Here is a 14,196-nt window from a genome sequence, read left to right on the forward strand (position 1 = left end):
CCCTGCGGTGCGACTCGCCGGCAGAAGTCCGAGCTTGCCGATTCGCTCGGATACTACGAGAGCAAACCCGGAGCTGTGGCATCAATTTGCCATTCAGATGTTCGGATGTCCTCTCCCAGGCTACTGAATCATGCATGCACGGGCGAGATATTAGACGGGCGCGCTGCGTTCAGGTGTGTGTAACCTGCGGCAGGCTAGCAGTACACGGCTTGTCCTCTCCCGCTTGTCCCCACTCCTTTACACAACATTCCGCGGGCCTTCTCGCCTGCACATTAGAATATCAGAAAGACAAGTGAGGTTACGATGTGCATGATATTAGCGCACAATCACAGCCGAATTCACCGTCGCCCATACTGCGCCATGCTCGATAAATCGGCAGTGCGACTGAAAGGATCAAGATTGTCCATTTCATTGTCTGACGGTACTGATGTGGGCTGGCTGGGTGATTGAAGTATGAAAATCCTTTACCAACTGACAACCCTTCCCTTTAGCGGTCGTCGAGCCGGGCATGCAATCGAATTAAAAGAAACCCAACAAATGTTAATAGTAATTAATCACTATTGTAAACATAATCAACACATTGAAGCAGTGTTTGAATTGCGTGTGTTTAAGCACATTCAGCGAGTATGGAAATTACGGTTGGAATCGAAATTTTTTGTACCATGCCCTTTTTTCCGGTTAATCAAAATAGCGCCACTTTACATTACTTTTGTGCAGCTCTTTAGTTTTTTATTTATTTATTAAGGAAATGTATTCATTTGTATAATATGAAGGAAACTTTATTGTAATGGGTGACCCCGTGGCCCACAGTTGCCAGTCAGTAGCACGATAGGACACTCTATCGATTTCTGACTGACGAAATATCGAGCGGCGAGTAAAATCAAGTTAAAGAAGCCATAAATTGCAGCCGAAGAGCTCACCTGAGGTTCGAGGATATTTAGGTTGGAGAAAAAGATGATGAACTAGTTGATATTTCAAATTAAATATCCTAGGCATCTTTTAATTCGCTTATTTATAGCGTCTCAACCTTTTATCACGCCTATAACGGCTAATTCCATCTTCTTATGCTAGAGACAAAGTGAGTCAATTCACCCAAAGTCTCTATATAAAAAAGCCTCCTTGAGGTGGTTATTAGAGCCAGAAAATTAGAAAAAAAAGAGGAAAAGATTTTCACTGAATAAGATTAGTGCTACACAGCTAAGATAAGATTACAAACTTACGTTTAACATGGCTCTATTTAGCCTTTTGATGGTCGATCCGTTTTCACACGGCAGGACCAGGGTTCAACCGGAGATCTGTTCCCATGCAGATCAGTCTCCCGTAGTGAACACTTGGCTATTGAAATGGGGTCCGTGGTGTCAAAAAGTCTAGTGTTTTTGTAATGCGATGCAATCTTTCATGCGCCACAATATTAGGTAGAATTTCTTGTGACAAAAACACTTGCTCAATGCTTTGATCGATGTACTACTTGGAATCGTAATTTTAAGTAATCACTCTGCGTGTAGAGTTTTTTTATATTCTTTGCTAGTAATCAGTCAAAGGTTTCATTAAATTACACATGCTTTTTCACCTATTTTCTGTAGCTTTCATACCGCTCTAGATATGGATTAGATCACATTCAAATAACATGCTTCATAATAACGACCAAATTGAATATTAGCTAATCAAGCGACAAATGAACCTTCGAAGCATACAGCATAAACATCGCTCGCTAATGCCAAATCGTTGTTTACAATGACGTTGATACGGTAAAAATAATAGTAAAGGGGAAGGAAAGTTGGGGTGTTCATGATCAAAGCATAATCAAATACACAACATCCCCCTGTATTAGTCGGTGCGTTGTATTCGACAGCTGATAGTGTGCACATTAAGCGATAGAAACCCCAATTTTTTACTACAAAATTTTTGTTAGCTATACGCCGACGGATACGGATTATAAATTCAATACCTCAGTCGGCAGTATATCGTTTATTTTATACAAAAATGATGAATGTTTTATGTTATTCTATTAAAACAAAGTCGTTCCTTGCCGGCTCTGTGTTAAGAGGTATTTCTACAAGCAGTATTTTGAACGAAAATCACAAGTAAGTAAGAAAACTATAGCATCTAGCAATGCAACAGGTTGTTCGGATTGTGTCACACCCTGTGCGATGACTCGATATGGGGTGACCGACCTACATTCAAAAGAAACAAGTGTGATGCTTCTTATGAACAATTAACCTGAAGTTTTATGCATTCCTTAGCGATTAGTACTTAAACTTAATATATTTTTCCATGTATTTTATAGATGCAAACTGTTAGTGGTTGGCGGTGGTGCTGGAGGATGCTCCGTTGCAGCTAAAGCATCCAACAAGCTGGGCGCAGGAAAAGTAATCGTACTGGAGCCGGCTGAGGTGAGTAGTAATCGGTGAAAAACAGATAACATTTATGTTATCTTTAACATTTCAATTACGATAAGGAATGTCAAACCGGGGAGCTAAATCTCATATCAAATGAAAGCTAATTGGTTACACCAATGGTCTTTATCGGCATCCGGCTCATGAATGGTTAGCTACAGGTGCATTTAATACCACTTTCTACCACTCACTGATGCATTATGGTTTAGCTTAGCAACAATCCGATTTTTTCGGACACTGCATGACTTGACCTTAATATAGAATCAGCTATGTGTTTTTGGATAATCTTAGTCAGTGGGTTTGGAATTAACACACATCCAAACGGTCCAAAAAATCGACCAGTCATCGTTGTATAACTTATGCTAATTAATTACACAAACTGTAGCGAATGGCATCAGACGGGTACGTTCATCAAAGCACCAGACATGATCGTGAATTTATTATTAGTACTACCCGTGAGTTCAGTTTTATTGCCTTTTTTCATTTGCCCAAATGACCTTACATTTTATTGTACCTTACTTTTATGGTTTTGAGAATTTACTTCCGTCTAGAATTTTTTATGTACGACACGAAGATGGTCATAAAAAATGATACCCGCCAGGCGTGAATATCCGTCTGGGTTTCGATACCCAGTCACGTCGTGTGTCGTCGGCCTCTTCTGTATTTGATGAAAATATTTTAATTCTAATTATTATTATCATCTTCTATTCCATGCCCAGAATCATTATTATCAACCGATGTTCACCTTGATTGGAGGAGGAATCAAAAAGCTCGAGGATAGTTTTCGACCCATGAAAACTGTTTTACCAGCGCTAGCCACCTGGATTAAGGATTCGGCCGCAAAATTCGAACCCGAACACAACACCGTCCATACGAGCAGTGGAGATAAAATCGAGTACGAGTATCTGCTCGTTGCCGTCGGATTGCAGCTAAACTATGACAAGATTCCTGGGCTACAGGAAGCACTTTCGATTCCGAATGGAAAAGTCTGCTCCAACTATTCTCCAAGGTATGTCGACCGTACGTACCAAGCTTTACGCAACTTCACCGGTGGCAATGCGGTGTTCACCTTCCCGAACAGCCCCGTCAAGTGTCCCGGAGCTCCGCAAAAAATACTCTACATTGCTGAGCACTTTTTCCGCAAGGTAACGAACCTTTCCCATTCACACAGCCAGAACGGACGGACGGAGTTATGTATGAAAAACGGTAAAAATTTACATCTTTTCCCCGTTTTGTGCTTAGTCCAACAAGCGCAAAAACGCCCAGGTACATTACAACACCTCCCTGCCGGTACTGTTTGGCGTGAAGCATTACGCCGATGCTCTCTGGGAAATAGTGAAGAAGCGTAATATTAATGTGAATTTGCGTACGAACTTAGTCGAAGTGAAGCCGACTACCGATGAGGCTGTGTTCGAAAATCTAGACAAACCGGGTGAACAATTCACCGTTAAGGTAAGTAGGTCGAATGTAATATGACATCAGTCGGACTTTTTTTGTGTTACCTTTGCTTGTTCATCTTTGCAGTACGAGCTGCTGCACGTCACACCGCCAATGGGTGCCCCAGATGTGTTGAAAGCTTGCAAAAGCCTAGTTAATGAAGTGGGCTTTGTCGACGTAAGCAAGGATACGCTGCAGCATCAGAAATTCAGCAACGTCTTTGCCATTGGAGACTGTTCATCTTCGCCGAATTCTAAAACAGCCGCCTCTGTGGGTAAGAAAGCAAAACGGGAGCTATTTGTAAATGCTAATGCCATCGCGCCATCACGATTCCTCATTTCCATTGCATGTGTGTGCATGTTGATCAATTTGGCCACCTTTTTTATTTCACCTCTTTTCCCCTTTCTCGCGCAGCTGCCCAGTCGCAAGTGGTGTACAAAAATTTAATGGCTGTGATGGAAGGTAAAGCGCCTACTAGGATTTTCGATGGGTACGCATCCTGCCCGTTGGTCACGGGATACAACACGTGTGTGCTAGCCGAGTTTGACTACTCCTTGACGCCCTTGGAAACGTTCCCAGTCGATCAAAGCAAGGAGCGTTTGTCGATGTACCTCATGAAGAAAGATATTATGCCCCCGCTCTACTGGCATTTGCTGCTGAATGGTCTTTGGAATGGGCCAGGGTTGATGCGAAAATTGATGCACTATCGCCTGTGAGAGCAAAAGTTATGAAGAATTGTTGAATCTAGGATTGGTTCTGTTCTATACCTAACTTTCTGTGCGTTTAATTGTGAAAATGTTGAATGTTGTTCCAGCTGAATCAAATTCTTAAGGATCTTTATTAATATTAATCTCCATTAATTATTGAAAGGTCTATGAATGAAATTTTTGTGTGCCTAAACGTTTCTTGGTGTCTTTCTTAAGTAAATAAACACTAAATTTTACTCAGAATAATGCATTATTTTACGAAAACATTAAAAGAGCATTAAATGAAAATATTTAGTATTTCTTTTGCAATTCTTTCCTTCGCATCTCTCGAACTCTGTTCAGATGGGATTCTATACCTGGTGATTGATTTTCTGCATGAAGTATCACGCGGAGATTGAGATAATACCGATAAGTAGTTAAATTGTGCTCCTCACACTACGATTAACTTTGAGGTGTAAAAAAAGAATTTATATTAATATTAAAATATGTAACTTAAAAAATAAGAAAGGACTAAAACCCCTGCAATCCAGTCAGAACGGTCATCAGCAATGGTACGGAATTTTCTTGTTTAACAGAAAATATTTTATTTCAATTTTGTAAATTCTTTTCAAAAAATTATATTAAAATATTATTTATCTCGAATTTTCGTTCTGTAAAATTCGTTCAATTTAAAATTGAATTAAATTAAAATGTCACAACGATTATTATGAATCAACTCCCAGTGTGAAACCGGACGTAAACAAACAAACGTCAAGGGCGCGATTCCGATATACGCTCTGAACTTTGTTCCATCGTGCGATTGTAAACTTTTTGTTCAATTCATTTAAAACTGTACAGTGAAGTATGTGAAATTCTCGTAAAACTAAGCTACACATCCATTCTGACTGTTATCCATTCCTTTGTGTGAAGCGAAATTCCAGTAGTGATGAAGTGATTCGTGCTACCAACTTCGCTCTGCAGCTCAGAAAGATCGTTAACGCTGGATTGAGGTTTGATTATCGCGCAGGCCAAGATTGCTTATCTGCTTTATTCCAACACCGTCGACCGTTCCCTTACTACACTGTATTGTAACTACACACACGTAACATGGGTCTCGTAGGACTGATTTTGATGCTTTTGGACCCATTTAAAATTATAAGAAACTATGTGTTCAAGCCGATCGCCGTGTTTGGGTTGGCTGCTGCCGAAGAGTACAAAGCGCGCAAGGAAAAAAGTGTAAATACTACGAAAAATGTGTTCCTCAAGCTGTTTATTGTGGTGTTGGTTGGATTTTCGGTAGTGTGGGCTTCGATATTTTTGTACCTGTATTTCTACTACTCGTACATGCCTTCCGTTTTACATTTGAAGGATGTACATCTGAACATAAGGTGAAATGCACACTAATCCTTGCGGGAATTTAGCGATCCTTGAATAACCTACCAACGTCTTGCTTGTTTTTACAGAGACTGCCACGACAAGACCCACGACTGCAAACCGTACCCGTCTGCAAACGTGGCCCTGACAAATCATCAACGGTTCCTTATGGTTGGCCAGCCGTACAAGATTATCCTGAACCTGGAAATGCCAGAATCAGAACACAATGGTAAAATAGGTAATCGTTTGTAGCAAGTGTTTGTCCTGTACTGTTTGCCACTAGCTTGTAGTTGTTTAGTTTGTGTTTTTTTTTCTTCCTATATTTCATGCCGGTAATCATCGCTAACATGGTTTGTTTGTTTGCTTAAGCAGGAATGTTCACCGTCTGTGCCACGGTAAAGGATTATGGAAATATGGAAATAGCAAAGTCCTGCCGAATGTCTATGCTGCATTACAAATCGGACCTGTTGAAAACAATTCTTACGGTCGTCTTTGCACCGCTACTAATATTTGGTTATCGAGAGGAGAAGCAGCTAGTTACGGTGGAACTGTTTTCCAACTTTCTCGACGATTCGAACCATCCGGCTACAAACATTGATATCATGATAGAGTGCCGGGACATTCAGCTGTACTCGGCACAGCTACAGGTAGTAGCTAACTTTACCGGGTTACGCTATTTAATGTTTAACTGGCCTGTCCTGTCGGCGATTATCGGTAAGAACACGCAAATCGTCATTCCTTTCCAGAGATAGTAATACTGAATTTTTGTGTTTTTTTTATTTCACAGGAATTACCACCAACCTGTTTTTCATACTAATTGTTTGCGTGCTGAGCTGGTACCATTGGGACGATACGGAATGGATATCTGATATACGGGATCGGTATCAGCAAATTGTGCAGGGTGTTTCAAAGGTGGCTGCAGTCGAGCAAACGAAAGCACTTAAACCGTTAAAGGAAACGGAAACATCAACAAAAGATTGGCTTATAGATGAGGAATAGTGGGAGAGGAGAATGCAATATTTTTGTAATAAAGTGTTGCCTTTTTACACACTTTTTGGTGGTCAATTTTTTTTTAACATACGCTCTAGAAGATTGCTGATATTGTTAACTGATTTACTAGTGTAACAGTAACAAAATTGGATGTATTATGACACAGTTTGTAGGGTTAATGTTAAAAAGCTGCAAATTGTTTTAAATCGATCAAAAAAGCATAAATTTTCTGAAGCGCAATGATGAAATCCGACCTGTTGCACGTTCTCCTTAATGCCAGGCATGTCAAACACATTGGAACCTTACAACGGTCCCACGGCGGGAAATAATACTCAAGACGATAGCAGACTTAGGTGGGAAGTTAATATACGATAAGAAACGAAGAGTACACAACTCTAATTTAGGTTTATTTTTCCCAAAATAGTAGCAACTGTACTATTTAAACCCGTTTACTGCTAACTAGCTATCATGTTTGATAGCTAACGAGAAAGAATGAGCTTTATATTTTATCTAATTTTACCTCTTTTGCTCGGTTTTAAGGATCTCTATTGTGAGATGTAAAAACAGAAAAAAAAAACAATCCAAATTCTCTATCACGATCGATTCTGCTTACATTTAAACATAACTGTCGAGCGATCCCCAACGTATAATAATGCCTGAGTACTAGGGATGGCCGCTACGGAGCACCTCACTAAGGCCCAACAGTTTTGGAATCGGCTCCGTACCGTGGGTTCGGATGAAAGCTTTACAATTCGTTAAAGTCGTTGTTTCTTAGTCGCAGATAGAAATATTGATGGAGAACATACGATGACCCTAAACTGGCTTCGTTCCTACAGGAATCGAGTTCGACCCGTGAGTGCAACGAGCTCGAAGCGGGTTTGCTGCACCTTCTGGACGACCCAAACTCGTTGCAGCGACCCGAACCTCTTCGGGTTGACCCGCCCATCGCTAGAACGCTAGTATATGACGGATCCAATCGCATTGAGTCGTGAGCCAGAACTTTGGAGCCCTTTTTGACTTCACTACTGGGTACTAGTGATGAGAAATTATGAACGAACCTGATGGGACAGTCCCGTTCCTTCACTGGGCTGAACGACATCACGTTAAAAAAAATCTCTTCGATTCCATTTTAATTATCGTTTCCAATTTCCTATGAGCGATGCCACAAATATTGTTCCTAAGTTCCCAAGAACGATCGGCTCTATGAACGACGATATCCATCCAAATTCCCCGCTTTTAAACGTCCACTCCTTTTTTAGGAACTATTTCCATCCCTACTTGGTATGGGCCTAAAAATAGACTAATTTTGTTATAAAATCGGTTCCAAAATTATGTCTGATCCATCCAGTAATATAAAAAAACCGCAACTAGATATAACTAATCTCAAGCAAAAATAAAAAAAAAACTCATATTTTGCCAGGCTCGACGACATGTTCCGTAAAAACAACCGTACAATATTTTATTTACCATGATGAGTCACGCTTCCTTCAACGCGCACTCATCACAATCCACCAACGCGAAATTTCGCATACATTAAGTTATTTCGTATGCTTCTTCTTCTTCTCCTGTCCATGCTTCTTCACCTGTCGTGCCTTCGGTAGCTTTTTCTTCTTTTTTTTTTAAATACTCGCCAGCATCATCACAACCATAATTTTGTTTGCAAAATCTTCCCAACCGAATGGCCTTGGTGGAAAACGAAAACGTTTCTTGTTGTATCTTGTGGTCACGGCGAGACACAGCGGTAAGACTGTGGCCGAAATAATAGGGAAATTGAAAATGTTTAAAAATAGCACAATCGACTATTTGAGGACTGAGCATTGGTTCGTTCGTTTTCTCTCCACCCCCTTCCGCCAGGTTGTTTTCGGGTGTGGGACGCTCAGACGCTTTCCGTTCGGATTCGATGTTTTCTACCGATGCTTTGAAACGGCTTGTGATGTGATATTATGCAAGATTCGACGAGCGCATTATCTTGCACAAATTTGGCAACCGTTTCCTTACGTTCTGCTGCAGAGAATTTGTCCCTTTCATGACTGACGGCGAAGCGAGCAGGAAAAATTCGTACACGAGAGTCTCGGAGCGTAACATGGCTGCACTGGAATGACATCATTCGGTAATCGGCGAATGTTGGGCAAAAAAAGTAGAGGAATTGTCAGTCTGCAAGATACTTGCATGAACCAAGCCGCCGAACGATCATTTCTGTCGCTCAGTGAACAAAAAAATAATAGGAAGTTGTCATCACGCAACGCACACGCTTAGAAGAGAAAGTTGGACAAACATGAGATGGAAACCCTCACTCAAATACACATGGGGAACACTTTCAAATCGTCGCCATGCAGAGATCAACTGCTAAAAAAGCACATCTTAAGTTTTGTTTGCGTTCGTGCGATTTTCTTAATGGAAGGAGATCATTGCTCACCCGCTCTAAATAGATGATTTAGTCTATAAGTAAAACATTATCCCAAAAACACAGAGGACATTATTGATAATAAATTTAAATCGCATATTGATCGTTCCTTGGAGCACATCCACCTTGGACCAGTTCCGTAAAGAGAGGACTTCATACAACTGAGAAGATTGATGTGATCGTTCCTTCCGTTCAGTTAATGATCGCGATCATGCCGGATCGCTGTTTATGGGGTCTCTGCTGTTGGCCTATTATTGGACTATTGGCCAACTCAATGACATTATAGATATCAGCTTTTTTGCGTCTAACAACATGATGTCAGAAATGAAGAACTCTTAGCAAACAAAAACTGTAACACCCATTGATGGCAATGATCGCGATCAGGGATGATGAAGTTTGCAGTCTCTAGTTCCCTTTCCCAGCGTCCGATGGTTGCGATTTTTTTGTTGTTGCTACTCTCAAAAAAACCATTTGCAAAAATCGGTGCGAACTAATGAAACAAGATTTCGGTACAAATGTTCCCCACCAGACACAGTTAGCGATCCAGCAAATGGCATGGCATCAAACATTCAGATCAACTATCGTTTGTCGTGCGTTTTCCCTCATTCGAGTCGGTGCCGTATACTATGTACAACAGCATTGCCATGGTGCGTAATTAAAATTATCATTCAACACATACGCTCCCGCCGCGGACGTTAAATTAGAATCGGAACTGCCACCAGACACAGGAAGCTTCACAGCCCGGAAGAGCAATACTGCTGATACTAATCGCAATTGTCCACCAACGTCTATGCGCGTCGACCATCCCACCGGGCAAGTAGGGCCGTCCCCCACCCAGTAATTAGAACCTAGATTTTGCTCCCTTGTCTCCGCGGAAACTGGTTAAGGCTAGGGTAAACGGGAATTTTTGCGCACTCCGCGTACCATCGTATCCGGAAGTTGTTACGCGAGCGCTTCCGTTACTAGCTCCGGTCAATGAAAATGGAACCAAGGAACCATGGGTAAAACAAAACAAAAAAAAAAAAATCACCACTGCAACGGGAATGGACCTACTAGCTTACGGCACTTTTCTCCCGAAGTACCGATGACCAACGGTGGTAGTCGATCGGAAGTGCATATGATCGTGTTCCGTCTTCATGCGAGAATCTGTCGATGCCGTTGGGGCAGAGTGCAGTAAAGGAAACGATAATGAAGGAAACAGGTAATTCTTCCACCTATCACAGTAGATAAGAGAAAACTCTGAAGCTGAGAAGTTCCCACCTGTGTAAGATCTACGTTATCTATATTCTGTGCCCTCTTTTTGCTGTTGATGAGCAGTACAGAATCTTAGAGATCCTGATATGCAGACACTGTGCTATGCGTCTATACGATTCTTCTCCCGGAACATCGTCAGTCTACTTGACACAACATCCGGCTGATTACTTCATCGGATTCGCTTGCACCATTCCCCACACACACACACACACACACACACACTGAGTTTATTGCTCCCGCATGAGTCTCTCAAAATAAACATGTGCAACGCCAAAGTCAACTATTCGGTGGGACGAAACAAAACAAAAAATTCGGCAACCGTTTTTTCGTCCGAACGGTTGGTGGTGTACGGCATGTGGGCTTTCGTTTCGTTCTGGGTTGGGGATAGTTGCCCACTAGTCGCCGGAGTAGACACTTGCTTGGCTTGCTATAGTGGTGAGGTGGGACACAATTTCAATTAAGACCCACCGAAATCGGCATCAAGCTGGTGACGTCCTCCACATGCGTTAACTAGTGAGATGATTCGATCGTGCTTGGAGGATGAGACAGAAGATCGGAACTAGAGTCGAAGCTGTAGTATTCGTTGATGCTGGTAGCAGTAGTAGAAGCGGTGATGATGTTGGCAACTTTCATACAACAAAACGATCTTCTTTATTAGTTCAGCAATAGCTCGTCTAATGTCCTTCCGATCCCTGTTGCTTATTAGGCAATTGGTGTTAAGGAACAAAATGGCTACAAATGACTCCACCCAAAAAAAGAAGCCTTGCTTTTCAATTCAGAAGAATTGAATATTTATTAAATCGGCTTTAACCTTGACTTGAATTTCCCATCGCCGTGCATCTGTGGTTCACACATTCTGCCCCCAAAAATTCCACACACAGCCGAAAGAAAGCTAGCCGTGTGCGTGTGCGGCAACACGCGTGTATCATAGGGTGTTGCGTGAATGTTCACAATCACAGCGATAACGGTAAACCTTTCGCTTATGGTCCGTAATAAAAGTTGGTTGCGATCTAACCTCACTACGTACTACGATCCACCAACGGCACACAGCAGCTGATAGGGATGATGATGATGATGATGATGATGGTAGAAGCCGTGTGCGAACGTGTTAGTGATGTTGCCCCATCTTCACATCGCCGACAGCACCCCATTTTGCCAATGACGTCAGCGCCAGTGAAAGGGGGGCAGGGCAGGGCAGGGACGGTGGGTCATCAGGGCGCGGGATCTCGAACGTTAATTTACGGCGCCAGCGCAAAGTGTTCGATTGTGTCCAATTGGCACGGTATATTATCGTACGCAGCACAAAACCTCCAGATTCAACCGTATGCGCCGCGTAAGCTTTAGATACCGTGGCCTATCGACTGGCCACACCACCACCACACATCGAACAACCGAAATAGTCGTGCTATCGTTCGGCGTTCTCAATTTTCGCGGCTGTATTCTACCGCGTTGTGTGGTGAGTACATTTAAATTTTAAATGCCCTGAGCTCAAACCCCCCCCTCGACCGGATGATAAATTCTCCGGAAGAAGTCGGCAAAGGCGTGGCGTGGATAGGCAACGTCGCATACATACGCGCACATAGACACGCAGGAAAACGCGTTTCCGTTGCGTTGCTGATATAGAACACGGGGCACGGGTTTACAGCAAGACAATCCCTGGACTGGGTGTGTCGGTGGTGGAGAGAGTTCGCGGCAAGATGCTCCGCCGATATGTTTCGCAAAAGTGCGTAGCTCTAATCGACAAAAATGGTTCAAAAAATGCGAAGCATCTTATTGCCGCCTGTCCGCTGAGATGGCGTAGTGAGTGATCTCGTGATCTCGTGGTGTGCAGGAAAGTCGTTCCGCGGATGGGTGGTAATTTGGGTGGTGTGGGTGGTTTTTTGACGGCGATACTGTCTTGGTAGGTCGATTGCAGCTTTATGTGTGTTGTACTGCTGCTGCTGCTGTTACTCTGTGTGCGTGTGAGGATTCTTTTTTGTTACGGCAGATTAGAATATAAATTTCCTAAAAAGGTTGTCAGACTGCTCGTTCATGCAGGAAAATTTATACATAATTTTAAAAGATTGAAATTTGAAATACACGACTACATTTTGAATTAAAAAATCGATGTAACTTTTCAATATGGCCATAACTATGTTCGAAAGTAATACACATCGATTCTTATTGATTTATTTCATACTAAACAAACAGCTTTGCATTGCAGACCAGATGAAGGCGTCTGCTGACCACTTGAAATTCTTTGCCCGACTGATGCATTGACGCTGAATAATTCCACAGATACATAACGCTACACACGTTCGCAGGAGATGGGGAGTGCTTACATCGGTTTCCTCTCTTCTCTAACTTCTCTAACTTTCTCATAGTTCAGACTGACTGGTACCTGATTTATAATCCTGCATCAAAATAATTAAACGCGCCATCCAGAGCTGCATCCTATTTCCCACAGCCAACGAGTTCCTCTACACCTCATACCGAAAGGATCGTTGACGAGCATCGTTATGGAGGGGCATCGGTCCGGCATTCTCATCACGTGCCCCAACAATCGTATCCTTCCGACATTGGCTACCGTCAAGAGCACCGCCAAAGCAAGCTCAGCTAGCTCGTGGTTCATTCGTGGTAAACGCCAAAAATGGCGACTACAACGGTGTCCTCTGTCAGAATAGCCTAGGACTCGTGAAGGACTAGTAGTCGTATCAGTATGCGATGAATCGTGCATTTTGTGGGTGGCTGATGTTTTATGAATCGCAGGAGTTTGAGGAGCCTGCAATAGGCACACATTCCCTGAACATTGTTGTCCGAAGTTACGTTCTTACTAAGGTAACAGAACTCCTCTATCACCTCGCGATCGTCAAATGTTCACTCTGCTTTCTAGACTAGTTTAATCATGATCAGACACCGCCGACACGTAGGGACTCTGTTTTTGTCGCATTGATCGTCAATCAATCTCAATCTCTTAAGGAATTGGAGAGATCGGGTGAAAATCGACCTCCGGAAGTTGAAACCCACGATTCGCGGATTCACTGACACCTTCTTGTGCAATGTTGAACAGCAAACTGGAGGGTCCATCCCCTTGTTGCAGACTCCGTGGAGATTCGAACGATTCCGGGACTCAAAAGCCGTACCAGTTATGAGGCGCGTACCAATCTAGTGCTCTTGAGATTTCTGGAGCATCTGTCGTACAGTAAATATTTGGTGGGTGGCGGATATGCTTCCAACAATGCCACAAGTCTGCAGAAGAGTATTTGCGGTAGGACCTAATAACTTCTTCTTGACATAACGACCTTTAAAGTCACGCCTGCCATTGATATATGGACTAGACTAGACTTGCCGATACCACGTAGTTGGATGGACAAATCCGCATTATAGATGAACGATCCGGATGAGATATAGTCCCTGGTCCAGCCGTGTGAAAACCGACGTAGCTGTCGTCCCCAACACCGGGCCACCCCCGGATCTCATCACAGGATGTTATAAGCGACATACAAATTGCGATACAATCCTGTCTGTATAATAAAGGGAGAAGTAGGGCCTATAAACAAGACTACCGATACCACGCTTTCTAGACTACCGATACCACGTAGTTGGTTAGTCAGTCCTCACTACGGGGGGACGGTCCGGATGGGATTTGAACCCCGGTCCTGCCGTTTGAAGACCG

The 14,196-nt window shown here is 42.7% G+C and overlaps 4 protein-coding genes across 5 annotated transcripts in view; 3 read left to right on the forward strand and 1 right to left on the reverse strand.

Annotated features, from left to right (window-relative positions):
• Positions 1–14,196, reverse strand: part of LOC126557475 (dihydropyrimidinase) — a 445,624-nt gene that overhangs the window by 267,167 nt on the left and 164,261 nt on the right. The gene's annotated exons all lie outside the window — the stretch shown is intronic.
• LOC126556566 (neurofibromin) overlaps positions 1–14,196 on the forward strand; it is a 137,758-nt gene that overhangs the window by 37,597 nt on the left and 85,965 nt on the right. The window lies entirely within an intron of this gene.
• LOC126558016 (sulfide:quinone oxidoreductase, mitochondrial) lies at positions 1,984–4,553 on the forward strand. Its single transcript, XM_050213949.1, has 6 exons — positions 1,984–2,084; positions 2,288–2,393; positions 3,116–3,541; positions 3,639–3,848; positions 3,921–4,107; positions 4,248–4,553. Exons 1-6 carry the CDS (start codon positions 1,984–1,986, stop codon positions 4,547–4,549), a joined length of 1,332 nt encoding a protein of 443 aa, XP_050069906.1. The 3' UTR covers positions 4,550–4,553.
• LOC126558540 (seipin) lies at positions 5,621–6,894 on the forward strand. Its single transcript, XM_050214564.1, has 4 exons — positions 5,621–5,907; positions 5,983–6,131; positions 6,266–6,607; positions 6,681–6,894. Exons 1-4 carry the CDS (start codon positions 5,627–5,629, stop codon positions 6,890–6,892), a joined length of 984 nt encoding a protein of 327 aa, XP_050070521.1. The 5' UTR covers positions 5,621–5,626; the 3' UTR covers positions 6,893–6,894.

The sequence above is a fragment of the Anopheles maculipalpis genome, chromosome 2RL, assembly GCF_943734695.1.
Source record: "Anopheles maculipalpis chromosome 2RL, idAnoMacuDA_375_x, whole genome shotgun sequence".
NCBI classification, from domain to species: domain Eukaryota; kingdom Metazoa; phylum Arthropoda; class Insecta; order Diptera; family Culicidae; genus Anopheles; species Anopheles maculipalpis.